This window comes from Boleophthalmus pectinirostris, unplaced genomic scaffold, assembly GCF_026225935.1.
Source record: "Boleophthalmus pectinirostris isolate CB_2022bp ecotype Guang Dong unplaced genomic scaffold, ASM2622593v1 HiC_scaffold_20, whole genome shotgun sequence".
NCBI lineage: Eukaryota > Metazoa > Chordata > Actinopteri > Gobiiformes > Gobiidae > Boleophthalmus > Boleophthalmus pectinirostris.
This window is the reverse complement of record NW_026571153.1, coordinates 30692912-30707715: the sequence shown is the minus strand read 5'-3', so window position 1 is coordinate 30707715 and position 14804 is coordinate 30692912. Positions and strand designations below refer to the sequence as shown.

General features: G+C 40.3%; 1 protein-coding gene across 1 annotated transcript; it reads right to left on the bottom strand.

Annotated features, from left to right (window-relative positions):
- Window positions 1-1576: 1576 nt before the first annotated feature.
- On the bottom strand, window positions 1577-14468 carry LOC129409720 (uncharacterized). Its single transcript, XM_055156241.1, has 12 exons — window positions 14393-14468; window positions 13643-13912; window positions 13125-13256; window positions 4681-4720; window positions 4588-4631; window positions 4456-4512; window positions 3975-4241; window positions 3464-3712; window positions 3156-3395; window positions 2561-2680; window positions 2460-2495; window positions 1577-1812 (listed from the first exon to the last, which is right to left on the bottom strand). Exons 1-12 carry the CDS (start codon window positions 14466-14468, stop codon window positions 1745-1747), a joined length of 1599 nt encoding a protein of 532 aa, XP_055012216.1. The 3' UTR covers window positions 1577-1744.
- Between the last annotated feature and the right edge of the window lie 336 nt (window positions 14469-14804).

The window sequence follows — 14804 nt, the reverse complement described above, 5'->3', positions numbered from 1 at the left end:
TGTGTTCTGTGGAGGTTTTAGACTAGTGCACCACAGGGAACTCAGCCACACATTAAACATGCTCCCACAGTGAGTGTGTATACATGCACATCAGTATCCTGGTTATTAGCCATATCCCAAGTGCAAAAATTATCTTAAATCAATTTAATAAACCAAGAAAAATACAAACCATGAGCTCCTTTAGCAGAGGAAGCTCGGGAAGTTTAACCAGCGGTGAGGAGCTTCGAGATATCCTACAATTAATCCCCATATTGTGCATAAATAAACTCAGCTTTACAACATATAAACCATAACCACTATAGATCCACATCAGCCCGTTTGATCAGATAATTCAGCTTTGACACATTTGTTTACGTTTTACAGAAACGAAACTTAAGACCACATGGCTAATTAGCATAAACTGTTAGTGGTGATAAAAACAGCTCGTACCTTGTGCCGCTGCTTTCGTGAGGTGCTAATGATGGTGAGTGTGTTCTGTGCGTATATCGTATAGGAGATAGTTCATGTTATTTTCAGCGATAATACGTGTGCAGGTCTTACGAGTGCAGATTGTACGTGTGCAGCTCTTTATTCTACAATCATTTCACTCATGTATGGTCACTTTATTTATGTTGGTCACTTTATTTTTGTCGCTACTGTTGCGTTGAAAAGACTGGAAAGTATTTGTCTTTTGGATGCATGTGCATTCAACTTTATGTTGGAGTAACTGGGATACTGCGTTTACATGCCACAGTATCCCGGTTATATTGGAATATACCAGCCATAACTGGGATACTGAACCTGGGATAGTGAGTATACATGCATCATAAAGAAACCAGGATACTCAACAAACCCGATCATAACTGGGATACTCATGTGCATGTAAACACACTCACTGTTAGTTCATCTTGTACAAGTCCTAACCACAATACCACAGTGTCTTTGTTATTCTTTTTCACCCTGTTATTCTTAAATTCATATTTGAACTATTATTAAACTAATATATTCACTTTTTCAATGCATAACAAATTGTATTTACAGTGTGCTGATTTGGTCTTTTTTAAATTTCTAATGCCTTTTATTTGTATTAGACAAATAATAATAAAATCATAATGCATCAGTTTTATACAGCGCTTTTTGGACACTCAAACACACTTTACAGAGCATTATTCATTCACTCCACACCTGGTGGTGGTAAACTATTATTATAACCACATATTATAGCCACAGCTGCCCTGGGACAGACTGACGGAAGCGAGGCTGCCATCGGCCCCTCCAACCACCATCAACACTCACACACACACCACTTTCATACTAGACAATGTGGGTGAAGTGTCTTGCCTAAGGACACAGTGACAGTTTTTGTGACTGGCTCCCCCCTGTGGCTCCTGATTTTCACAGCCGTCTCCAGTACAATACAAAATGAATGAAATAATGACATTATTTTATCAGTAAATGTGTGTGGGTATGTACGTTTATTATCTTTGTAACATGAATACTTTATTATGTAACACAAGTTCACTGAAATGTACAAATCAATAAATCACATCTCTTGTGTGGTTTGGACCGTACTGTAAAGCAACACTGTGTGGAAATACAAAGTGGAGATAATGGTTTTATGCCATACAGTGGTAAATATAAAATTGCCATGAAGACAAGCAGGTAAGAGCCAGGTTTATGAAGATGCAAGCTCGCTCACAGTAAGGACTCACTGTTTGTCAAAAACAACTGTTGTTTTTTACCTGAAAAGTTTCGCTTTGGGGCTTTAACTCACGGTATTAACTCTTTTAGTTAAATTGATGTACGTTGCTTCATCTTCATTGCTTGAAGGTCCTAGAGAAGGAGAAAAAAAAGAGAAAAGTTTAAGTGCATTTACACAAAATTTTAATTTTATTTCACATTTTCTAGGATTTTATATTTTCAGTTAGTACTACAAGAAGTTTATTAGGCTACAATGCATTGCCACAACATTAATGTTTGGCTAACCAGAGTTGTGCAGATTCATAATCAAATGTTCCATCACAGGCAAATAAATGGAGAACCCCATTCAAATGACATGTTTATTTCCTGATATTTATTTCTCTTTTGTCTCATCAACATGTTAAAAGAAAAGGTCTCTGGGTTCAGCTCTATGTTCCTAGAAACACACTGCTCCTCATAGTTTAATCCTTACTCATGAGTTTCAGTTTTGTTTTTGATAAATAACATCCCCATGGAGGCGAGCAGACTCCACCACAAAAGTTGCATAGAATACCTTTAAATGCATCCGAAACAAAGAGTAAATATAATTTATTTATATGAATGGTGAAAAAATGTTGCCAATAAAGAAGAATCTGAAACTCATGACAGAATAAAATTGTCATTTGTCAGTGTTTTCTATCCCCCAGTTTAGCACCAACTACTTTAAACTGTGAGACAGTGTATAAACCTGATCTGTTCTAATAATCTTGGACGTTTGCCACACAACTGCACTTTCTTACCTTGATGTCTAGAGTCAGGACCATGATTGTTTGAACCTGTGGTTAAATAAAAAACATTTTTGAAAAGTGTCTTAGACTGTGAAGTAAAATCTTGAAGTTACCTTTGCATTTGTCAAAGATCAACACCAGAACTATCAGCAGCAACGGCAGAGTGACAAGACCAAAGAGCAGTGGCCATATAAACCCTGTTGCACCATGGACAGAGGTGATGGAGCGATTTTCTGAAGAAAAAAAAGTAAAGGTTTCTGTCCAGAATCTCTATAGTTTCATCAGAAGTGGAGGACAGGTCAGAAGTCTGTGGTGGAATTTGGTGTTTAACTGTCAGATTACAGATTTGGTGACCTGGTTTATGGTTCATATCTCTGTCATTACTGAGCTTATGCACATGAAACAAAAACTGGCACAATGTTCAACATGTTCTTTGTCAGTGTAAATAAACAAATATAAAATTATGATTTCACAATAGCTTCAGAAAGTGGTGCCATTATTCAACTCCAGATATGTGAATGTTGTCAGTTAAAAGGACTTACAGGTTAATATTGCAGGTTTGTGGAGCCAGTCCCACACAAATAATGACAAGGGTCAGAATTTGTAGATTTCTCTTTTGGATATTTCTTTCAAAAGTTATATAGAGCTATATAGACCCCTGCCCTTCATTTAAGATTATGACATAACATGAGAAATCCTGTCTCTCACCTCTCACAGCCAGCCACTGCTCCTCCGACTCTCTGTCCTCTGAGGTTTGGCACTTGTAAACTCCTTCGTCTGTTTTGAAAACTTTGTTCAGAGTCAACTTTCCAGAGGAACTGTTCCCGATCATTTCATCGTCTTTGTAGAAAAAAGTCGTGTAGTTTGAAGCGGCCATCTTGTCTCTACAGAACAGAGTCACGTTCTCTCCCTCCAGCACAGGCCGATCAGGAAGCTCCAGGAGCACAGCTGGACAAAACAATCACACTTTAGAAACATCAAATGTGTTCAAATATTAGAACAGTGTCAGGACTCACCTTTAACTTGCAGCAGATTTTCTTTGGTGAACCCCTTTTCAGATACGTTACATTTATAGAACCCCTGATCAGACAGTGAGATGTTGTGGAGGATCATCTCTCCAGTTGAACTTGTGTTCACATGGACACCATCTTTGTAGAAGTCAAACTTTGTGGAGGGTTTTAGGTCTGGGTTTTTAATGCAACGAAGAGTAACATTATCTCCAACCATCACCGGACCAACTGGACTCTCCAGGATTACATCAGCCGCTTTAAAGTAAATAATATGAACATTTTGCACTTGTGAAGTCACAAAAACACTGAAATCATTGAGAGCACATAGCAGGTTTAAAATTCCACAGGTATCTCTTTAACTGTGGCTCCACACCTTACATCAAATGTGATTGAAAATGAATGTGATTTTTAAAATAATTTATATAATATTTGTATAATTCTGTGTCTAAAATGTCGAGTAGTCAGAACTCTTACAATAATGTGTCTATAAAATAGATGGTGTAATGCCGTCCTGTACCTGTGACTGTGATCAGGACTCCTTCACTCCTCCTTTTGTCGTCACTCTCACACCAGTATTCTCCAGAGTCGGCTGGATACACCATTTCAATGTGGCACGCTCCAAAAGCAAAGTCTTTGTTACAAAATTTTTTTTCGTTTCCTTGCTTTTCTTTCCTCAGCACCCTCCATTGGATCATGTCATTAAAAAATCCCTCACAGGTCACATTGAGATTGCTGTATTCAAAGTACTGCAGTTGGGACAGGACAATACGAGGGAAAGTACGCTCTGTAGAAGAACAAAGAATCCAGTCAAAGGTTAAAGTTTGTGTGAAGGAAATCCAGAGGGTCTGATAAATGTATGTATCTGTTTTAACTATGGGTCACTAATCTATATTTAATGGAGTTGGTTTAAGATGTATTGTTATTTTAGATCAAAACAATGAAATGCAGTGTAGCAACAAAGAACCAAAAACAGCTCAGTTCAGAGTTTAGAGTCTTACCTGATGTTTGTGAAAGGCCGATGTGAGCACACAAGATCAACACCAACACATTCATCACTGAATATAGATACAGACACATCAGAAGGTTTCATTAACATTTTAAAAGAGATTAAATCGTAATTATCAACTCACTCAGAGAGATGGAGGAAGCTGTCAGGTCCGTACTGTCTGTCGCTCTGCTCAAAATGAGATGTGTCTCTGTCAAAGGTAAGGCTTCCTCTTTACCTGTTTATTTCTGGATCTGAGTTTCGGACTGACATACTTACTGCAACCACACGCACAACTATGTTTCAGAAAAACTTTTGATGAATATTCACAAACTGGGAATGTGACGATATGTTGCTACCAAACAAGAAGTCATCTGTTTCTCTGTTTTTAACATGTTTAAATGTACTTGGCACATTGGTCATTTTGAAGCCCATGCGAGTGTCATTTGAACATTTTTAGTTGAGATTGAATAGCCTATAAAAATGGCACAAAAATGACATCACAGCATTGCATGAAGTTGTTATTTAATGGAGATAGGGGTGTAAAATGACTTTTAATAATATGCAGATGTTGGCGTTGGACCTAGACACTGTTATGATGTGCCTCTGTCAAAGGTTAGGCTTCCTCTTTACCTGTTTAGTTTTGGATCTGAGTTTCGGACTGACATGCTTACTGCAACCACACGCACAACTGTGTTTCAGAAAAACTTTTTGTGAACATTCACAAACTGGGAATGTGATGATCCTGAAGTCCTGAGTGATGGTGGTGCAGAGGAAGCAGAAATGGTGGTGATGGGGGGTTTAAGATACTCAGATGACATCACACCATTGAATGAAGTTGTTATTTAATGGAGATGGGGCCAGGATGCCAGGATGGTGCCACCTAATGCCTCCACTCAATTTCATTTCTCACCAGCAATTACGTCAGGAATCAGAATACATTAGATGGTTTGCAAGAACCCTGAAAGTTGTAGACCCCACACTGGCCAGTCAGTGAAGAGCTGTGAAGTCATGACGTCAAACTCGTCGCGTCTGTCTGGGTCCCTTTTGTGGAACAGCACAAGAGTAAACAAAGCGTCGAGATGGATGTAGATGAAGACAGACATTCTGTGTTGGCAATGATTCCCGAGATCGAGGATTTAAAGCCGGAACAAAGAGAATGTTTGGTGAATTTTATCAAGGGGAAAGACGTTATTGTCCTTCTTCCTACAGGATCTGGCACATTACATACGTCACTACAAAATAGCAGCGATTGGTTAAATAAAAAAGTACCCCCCTATGGTCGAGTGAACGAATCCTAATTCTGTGAGGTCAGACGGTTTCCACGAAGTGAAACCGGCTGATGATTCGGGCTAGATTTTGGTGTTGGGCCTAGACACTATTATGATCAGGTTTAATATTTGTTGTGGCCAAACCTTCTTGTCCTGATCTCATCAGATCTTAGAAGCTAAACAGGGCTGAGCCTGGTTAGTACTTGGATGGGAAATCATTGGGAATTGCAGGTGCCACAGTGGGGCACAAGAGGAAAGAAAAGTAGTTGTGTCCTTAGGCAAGACACTTCACTCATATTACTTAGCAGTAAAATGGTGTTTCTGGTGGTCAGAGGTGGTGGCTACATTAGTAGCTTTGCACCACAAAGTGTGGAGTGAATGAATAATGATCTGTAAAGCATCTCTGAGAAGTTTAGAAAAGCCAATATAAGTATATATAAATTTGATTGACAGCTATTGTACCTTGTTGCTAAACTTGACATGTTCCATTTGGCTAAACCTGAACACTCTGGGTGACGTCACACTCCCTCAGTCCACTTACACTCTATGTGACCAAATAGCAAATCATGACCCCAGTTTCCTGAGAGACATCAAATGCAGGAAACAATGTCTTCAGTGCAGTGGCTTCAGGTAAGACTTCCTCTTCTCATGTCTGTTTTTGGTTCACAGAGTTTCAAATTTAAACTTTGACACATCACAAGTCCATCTAACCACAAACAATGAGACAATGCTTTATCCAAACCCTGTGTTAGTTTGTAATTGTAGTGATTGTGTGACCTTATGTTGAAATATTGTGTTAACACATGTGTATGGTTTGATATTTTGTTGTGCAGTTAACCTCCTATCCAGTGGTGGTCCATGGGGGCTTGAGGGGGCACTAGAGGGGGCCTTGAGGGCACCCCCCCCCCAATGCCCCCATAGCACCCACAAAGATTTTTTCCCCCAATTTTTTAGGACATCAATTCTTTAACTATAAATTACTTCAAATGGCAGAATCAAAATGGGATTATAATAAAATAGTAATTCCATATTAGGTTTTAAAAATCACTACAGGGGCTAACAACATTGAAAATTGCAAAGCAAAGATGTTGGGGGTGCAGACGCATCCATTAAAAGACTAAATTAACATGTTAAGTCTTCTCATTGAAGAACTTAAGCCCATAGCCCATTATGAACACTTCTGGAATACCATAGCGAGCAAAAGTAGCTTTAAGCCTGGAAACTACCTCAGTGCTTGAAGTTGTTGGCACGGTCTTGTTGGAAGTACACTTGGAAATAATGGCTCTTTTCTCTGCATGTTTTTTTATTTTTTTTCTCATTTTCTCTCATTTTGGGCCATACATACTGTAAAACTCTTTCCCTACACTTGGTTAGACTGTGGTTCCCAATCATGGATCTTCTCTCTACAGGAATCTCACACCCTCTCTCAATAAGCCCATAAGTGTGTATACATTCACATCAGTATCCCGGTTATTAACCATATCCCGGTTATGGTAGTATTTGGGATACTGAGTATACATGCGCGCTGAGAAACTGAGATACTCATTTTCGTGTATACATGATTAAATGGAGTATCCCAGTTTCTTGACATAATCTTACAAATGTGCAAGTGCAAAAATTAACCTAATTTAAGTTAATAAACCAGGAAAAATACAAACAGGAAGCTCAGGAGGTTATTTTTAATAGATCCATGGGTTCAAAGCAGCGGTATGGAGCTATGAGGTATCCCACAATCCACTGCACAGATCAAACTCAACATATAGATTTTTATTAAAATATTCTGCATAAATAAACTCAGCTTTATAACATATGAACCATAACCACATCAGCCCGTTTGATCATATATATAGTTCAGCTTTGTCACATTTGTTTACGTTTTACTGAAACTAAGACCATATGGCTAATTAGCATAAACTGTTAGCGGTGATAAAAAAACAGTTCGCTCCTTGTGCCGCTCATGCGGTTCAGCTTCTGTCGGACTAAAGGACACGACTCAGTGGAATATTTGTGTTTTTTTCTGTGACAGAAGTGTGGCTGATGATGGTGAGTGTGTTCTGTGTGTATATTGTATAGGAGATGTTTCCTGTTTAACTTTTCAGTGATCATACGTGTTCAGGTCGTACGAGTGCAGATTCCTGTGCAGGTTTAGCGCAGTCATTTCACTCATGTATGGTCACTTTATTTATGTCGCTGTTGTAGTGGTGAAAAGACTGAAAAGTATTTGTCTTTTGGACACATGCACACTCAAATTTATGTTGCAGTAACTGGGATACTACGTATACATTTCACAGTATCCCGGATACTATTGGAAAATACCAGCTACAGTATCCCAGTTTCTCATAACCGGGATACTGAAACTGTATACATGCACTTTGACGAAACTGGGATACTGAAAAAAACATATCATAACTGGGATGCTAAAAACACTGCTATATCAGCAGCGGTGAAACGCCAGAGACACGGCCGCGTAGACCTTCAGGTAACTGCGGGCGAAAGGACCGACGCAGAACTCTACGCTGTTTAGACCTGGGTCAGTTCTGGTTTAGACCTGGTTTATAGTCGTCCCTCGCTCTATAGCGGTTCACTTTTCGTGGTCTCGCTGTTTCGCAGATTTTTGTGTGTACAATTTTGCATGCCTTTTGTTTTTACAGTGTATGAATGCAATAGTAATGTAATGCCTTACATTTTAAATGCAGTAATATTGTAATGTAACGAATTACTATGAAAAGACAGTAATAAGTAATAAATAATACATTACAGTTTTAAAGTAACTTGCCCAACAGTGTTTATCAGGGGCACGAGGGGCTTGTGGTCCGTTATCAGTCTGAACTTGCTGAGTCCAAACATGTAGGCTGTCTATCGTTCCTCTCGCACACTCAGACGCAAACCTGGTCTCTGTGTTTCCACTGGTCCCCATGTAGGGCTGTAACGATAACAGATTTTGCTGGAATGTATTGCAATAAACGATAATATTGACATTTTGAGACCAGTTTCAACTATTAAAATGACAATGGAATAAAAATGCAAACACACCCTTTCAAAGATTAATAAACCTTACTTTCTAAAGAACATTTAACACAGGAACTGCAAGACAAACAAAAACAACAGGCCTAAAACAGACTTGTTAACAGAGGACTAGCCTAATGTGTCTGGCTCACAGCAAGGACTTGTTTACAAAAAAGCACTTGAATAAACCACTGCTGAACCAAATACAACCAAAGCAATAAATAAAATGGATTATTAAGTCTCTGTAACAAAATTGCCCTTAAAAGTGATTTTAGTCACTGACTTACATTGAAATATTGTGTCTTGTCTCTCTGTGGCTGCTGCTGTTGCCTCAGCATTTTGGTCTTGAAGTGTTCGTATGAACCCGCGACACAGGATGCTGTTTTGCTATGAGGGAGCCTCTGTTCTGTCTGGTGTTGTGTTGGGTTTGGGTTTATGTCGGCTGTTGGGGTTTGAAACATTTCTTCTCGTTGTTTTTGCGCTCGCTGCATTTGACGCATGTGGCTGTTGAGACGTGTCCCGCTCACCAGTGTTGATTCGGCATAGTGACTTGTTTTGGCACTCGGCGATGAAACTGTTTTGGTTCTGACAGCGGCGCTAGCTTGTGCATCATGTTCGCTGCACAGACAGCAGCGTTTTCTGCACTCAGGCTGCGCACGCATCCACGGTGTTGATAAACACAGTGCACATTGGTTCAAGTGTCATTACACTTGTTAAACAAGAGGAGTCAGAGAGCGATAGAAGCTTCTAACATTCAGTCTCTTTGAGCGCGAGAGAGCGAGGAAAACAAACAAGCAGGTAAATAGAATTTATCACGTCCGGAAAAGTTATCGAGTGCGTTAATAGTTATTAAACAATTAATTGATTTATTAATTATCGTTACAGGCCTATCCCCATGCAGCTGGACTGTAACTGCTTGTGTCTGCTGAAACTACAGCAGGTTTGTAAGCTTCATAAAATGCTTGCCGCACTGATAGAAACGTGCCTGCTCATGTATAATGTTGTGGTGGGGAATAAAGTACTCATCAAACTACCACATATCTTTTCTTATCATGCAAAGTGGAACTAGCTAAATATCTTTTCAGTTTTGCTTCCCATTGTCTAGATCAGTGAAATGTCCCCACTGTCTCTGTTCAGATTTGTCACTACCTAGTAGCAGGAAAATCTCTGTTTCCATTCAGGCCACCTGATGGGACGGTTAAACATAAACTCACACAGTAGATAAAACTTTGCTATCCTGGTGACTGTGTGTCCTTGTCACTTCTAACGTCATGTAATGTCTGTACTTTATTTAAGACATAAATAATGAGACAACAGCATGTGGTTGCTTGGCTTGTACTTGTTACTGAACACTGTACTGAATAAAACTGTATATATACAAAACAGCACCTCCCAGAACACCTTGCACTAAGGTCTCTTAAAATGACAGAACATTTTACTGTAAAGCATGCATTACAATGTATGTTGCTTCATCTTCACCGTTTGTAACTGGCGGCCCTAGAGAAGGAAGAAAAAATAAAGGTTCACAAGTACATTTACACAAAAATTTTAGTCTTATTTCACATTTTTTTAAGGTTTTATATGTTCAATTAGTACTCCAAGAAGTTAGGCTAATGCACATTGCCACTTTTGATGCACAAATACCACTTTTCCAAAATGTTATGTTAGTGATAGACATTTTCTCCCCTCTTTGAACCGTCACCTTAACATGGTTGAGGGGTTTCAGGGCCCGAATGATCCTGGGAGCTATGTTGTTGGGGGCTTCATGCTCCTGGTAGGGTCACCCAAGGCAAACAGGTGCAGGGGGACGGTTCAGAAGCCCTTTATGATGGCACAGCCCGAACGACACAGGGCTGCCCTTTCATGGGCCCACCACCCACGGGAAGAGCCACAAGGGGCCGTTGCAAAGAGAAGGGTCGAAGGCGGAGGGCCACGATGACCGGATCTCTGGACATGGAGATTAGCTCTGGGGCTTGTGCGTGTGCGGGAGGTTGAATGCTACCGACTAGATATAGTTGGCCTCTCCTTCACGCACAGTTTGGGCTCTGGAACCCAACTCCTTGAGAGGGGCTGGACTCTCCATTTCTTTGGCGTTTGCCGCGGAGAACAGCGGTGGGATGGTGTGGACCTGATCATTGCCCCACTGCTCAGCTGCCGTGTGTTGGAGTTCACCCCGATGAACAAGAGGGTCGCATCCCTGCTCTTTCGGGTCGGGGACAGGTCTCAAGTGTGAAGCGGCTGGGATGAGGATGAGCTCTTCCAAGTCCAAGGCCATGGTTCTCGACCGGAAAAAGATGGCTTGCCCTCTCCTGGTGGGTGGAGAGTCCCTGCCTCAAGTGGAGGAGTTCAAGTATTCAAGTCTTGTTCATGAGTGGGAGGAGGACGGAGCGTGAGATTGACAGGTGGATTGGTGCAGCATCAGCAGTGATGCGGTCGCTGTATCAGACAGTTGTGGTGAAGAGGGAGCTGAGCCAAAAGGCGAAGCTGTTGATTTACCGGTCAGTCTTCGTCCCTACCCTCACCTATGGTCATGAGCTCTGGGTAATGACTGAAAGGACAAGATTGCGAATACAAGCGGTCGAAATGAGTTTCCTCCGCAGGGTGGCTGCGTGCTCCCTTAGAGATAATGTGAGGAGCTCAGTCACACGCGAGGAGCTCGGAGTAGAACTGCTGCTCCTCCACGTCGAGAGGAGCCAGCTGAGGGAATGGCATCTGTTCCAGATGCCTGGGTATGTCCCACCGGGAGGAGGCCCCGAGAAGACCCTGGACATGCTGGAGGGACTATGTCTCTTGGCTGGCCTGGGAACGCCTCGGGGTTCCCCCAGAGGAGCTGGAGGAATTGTCTGGGGTGAAGGAAGCCTGGGAGTCCCTGCTTAGACTTCTGCCCCTGTGGGCTTTATTGTGTTATTGTAGTGATGACCCTTTGGTTTATTTTAAGTCCATTTGGGTTTGTGTACATGATTTTGACCAGAATGGAGGAGTTGTTGAAGAAAAACAGCCTTTGCTGACTGCGCTCTGAGCTAACTGTTAACAAGCCACTTTTAGCAACAGTGAGAGCTGTCTTACTTTTACCACAGCCACACTTTGACCAATATGGACATGCTGTAGCTCTCTGAAAAGCTCTGAACAAGTTTAAGCTTTCATTTGCTAAATTTGTACTGGCACCTTGTTTCAAATGGTTATCCGATACTGGTATCAGTATCAGTGCTTCCCTAACTGACACAACACAAATGTTTGACGAGTCCCGACCTGACCCCCATTTAAATTACATGTTTATTTCCTGACATTTATTTCAATCTTCTGGCTCATCAACAGCATGTTAAAAAAGAGGTCTATTGTAGGTTCGGCTCTATGTTCCTAGAACACCACACTAATGTTAAAAGAGTGTTGTTTAATCCTTACTCATGAGTTTCAGTTTTGTGTTTGACAAATAACATCCCCATGGAGACGAGCAGACTCTCCATCACAAAAGTTGCATAGAATACCTTTAAATGTATCCGAAACAAAGAGTAAATATAATTTATTTATATGAATGGTGAAAAAATGTTGCCAATAAAGAAGGAATCTGAAACTCATGATAGAATAAAATTGTCATTTGTCAGTGTTTTCTATCACCCAGTTTAGCACCAACTACTTTAAACTGTGAGACAGTGTATAAACCTGATCTGTTCTAATAATCTTGGACGTTTGCCACACAACTGCACTTTCTTACCTTGATGTCTAGAGTCAGGACCATGATTGTTTGAACCTGTGGTTAAATTAAAAAAACATTTTTGAAAAGTGTCTTAGACTGTGAAGTAAAATCTTGAAGTTACCTTTGCATTTGTCAAAGATCAACACCAGAACTATCAGCAGCAACGGCAGAGTGACAAGACCAAAGAGCAGTGGCCATATAAACCCTGTTGCACCATGGACAGAGGTGATGGAGCGATTTTCTGAAGAAAAAAAAGTAAAGGTTTCTGTCCAGAATCTCTATAGTTTTCATCAGAAGTGGAGGACAGGTCAGAAGTCTGTGGTGGAATTCGGTGTTTAACTGTCAGATTACAGATTTGGTGACCTGGTTTATGGTTCATATCTCTGTCATTACTGAGCTTATGCACATGAAACAAAACTGGCACAATGTTCAACATGTTCTTTGTCAGTGTAAATAAACAAATATAAAATTATGATTTCACAATAGCTTCAGAAAGTGGTGCCATTGTTTAACTCCAGATATGTGAATGTTGTCAGTTAAAAGGACTTACAGGTTAATATTGCAGGTTTGTGGAGCCAGTCCCACACAAATAATGACAAGGGTCAGAATTTGTAGATTTCTCTTTTGGATATTTCTTTCAAAAGTTATATAGAGCTATATAGACCCCTGCCCTTCATTTAAGATTATAACATGAGAAATCCTGTCTCTCACCTCTCACAGCCAGCCACTGCTCCTCCGACTCTCTGTCCTCTGAGGTTTGGCACTTGTAAACTCCTTCGTCTCTTTTGAAAACTTTGTTCAGAGTCAACTTTCCAGAGGAACTGTTCCCGATCATTTCATCGTCTTTGTAGAAAAAAGTCATGTAGTTTGAAGCGGCCATCTTGTCTCTACAGAACAGAGTCACGTTCTCTCCCTTTTAGGGATTTAGGTTTGGGTTTTTAATGCAACGAAGAGTAACATTATCTCCAACCATCACCGGACCAACTGGACTCTCCAGGATTACATCAGCCACTTTAAAGTAAATAACAAAATGGAAAAAAAAAAAAAAAAAAATATATATATATATATATATATATATATATATATATATATATATATATATATATATATATATATATATATATATATATATATATATATATATATATAATTCTATATTTTTCTATATTTATTTTGTGTCTAAAATGTTCTGTAGTGAGAGCCGTTAGAATAATGTGTTTAAAAAATACCTGTGACTGTGATCAGGACTCCTTCACTCCTCCTTTTGTCGTCACTCTCACACCAGTATTCTCCAGAGTCGGCTGGATACACCATTTCAATGTGGCACGCTCCAAAAGCATCAGTGATTTTGTTACAAGAAGTTTTTTGGTTTCTTTTCTTATGTTTCTTCAGCACCCTCCATTGGATCATGTCATTAAAAAATCCCTCACAGGTCACTTTGAGATTGCTGTATTCAAAGTACTGCAGTTGGGATGGAACAATACGAGGGAAAGTACGCTCTGTAGAAGAACAAAGAATCCAGTCTAAGGTTTGCAAGTTTTTTCTTGATTGGAAATGACACAGGCGTCTCCCAGGAGATAATAAGATGATGTACAAGCAGCATCATTGTGGAAAAAAATATTTCTCAGCTTTTGTTTACATTTGAACAAAAAGTGGCGTGTCCAGAATTATCAATCAATAATCAATAGAAAAGCCTTTATTGGCTATTACAGCAATCCAATGCTTCCTATAATTGCTGACCAGTTTTTTGCACATTTCCACTGATATTTTGGCCTATTTTAGCAGTGAGCTCCAATGTTTTCAGATTGGAGGGTCTCCTCGCCATCACCCTGATCTTTAGCTCCCTCCACAGATTCTCAGTTGGATTCAAGTCAGGACTCTGGCTGGACCACTGCAAAACGGTAATGTTGTTGTCCAATAACCATTTCTTCAGCACTTTTGCAGTGTGCTTTGGGTCATTGTCGTGCTGAAATGTCCACTGGTGCCCAAGTCCAAGTTCCTCTGCAGCTGCTTGATGTTGTAGTTGAGAATCTTGATGTATTGCTCTTTGTTCATGGTGCTGTTTACTGGGATTAGACTCCATGGTCCATTGGCTGAAAAACATCTCCAAAGCATTCGGCTCCCACCATCATGTTTGACAGGGGATGGTGTTCTGAGGGTTGAAGGCTTCTCCTTTTTTACGCCAAATCATCAATACATCATTGTGGCTAAACAATTCATTTTTTGTTTCATGTGACCATAAAACAAAAGACCAAAAGTCGTCTTCTTTGTCCCGAGGAGCATTTGCAAAGGCTAAACGGGCTTTTGTGTGCCTTATCTGGAGAAGTGGTGTCCTTCTTGGTCTGCGTCCGTGGAACTTTGCAGTATGTAGTGTCTGTTGGATTGTCTGCC

What these genes read in the sequence shown, in the direction of transcription:
- LOC129409720 (XM_055156241.1), bottom strand. Translation starts at nt 14,468, where the DNA reads ATGAACAAAGAGCAATACATCAAGATTCTCAACTACAACATCAAGCAG. An exon ending in AGTCCTGATCACAGTCACAG is followed by an intron (nt 13,257 to 13,642) that starts GTATTTTTTAAA and finishes TTTTCTACAAAG; the next exon opens with ACGATGAAATGATCGGGAAC. An exon ending in GATCTTTGACAAATGCAAAG is followed by an intron (nt 2,496 to 2,560) that starts GTAACTTCAAGA and finishes ATTTAACCACAG; the next exon opens with GTTCAAACAATCATGGTCCT.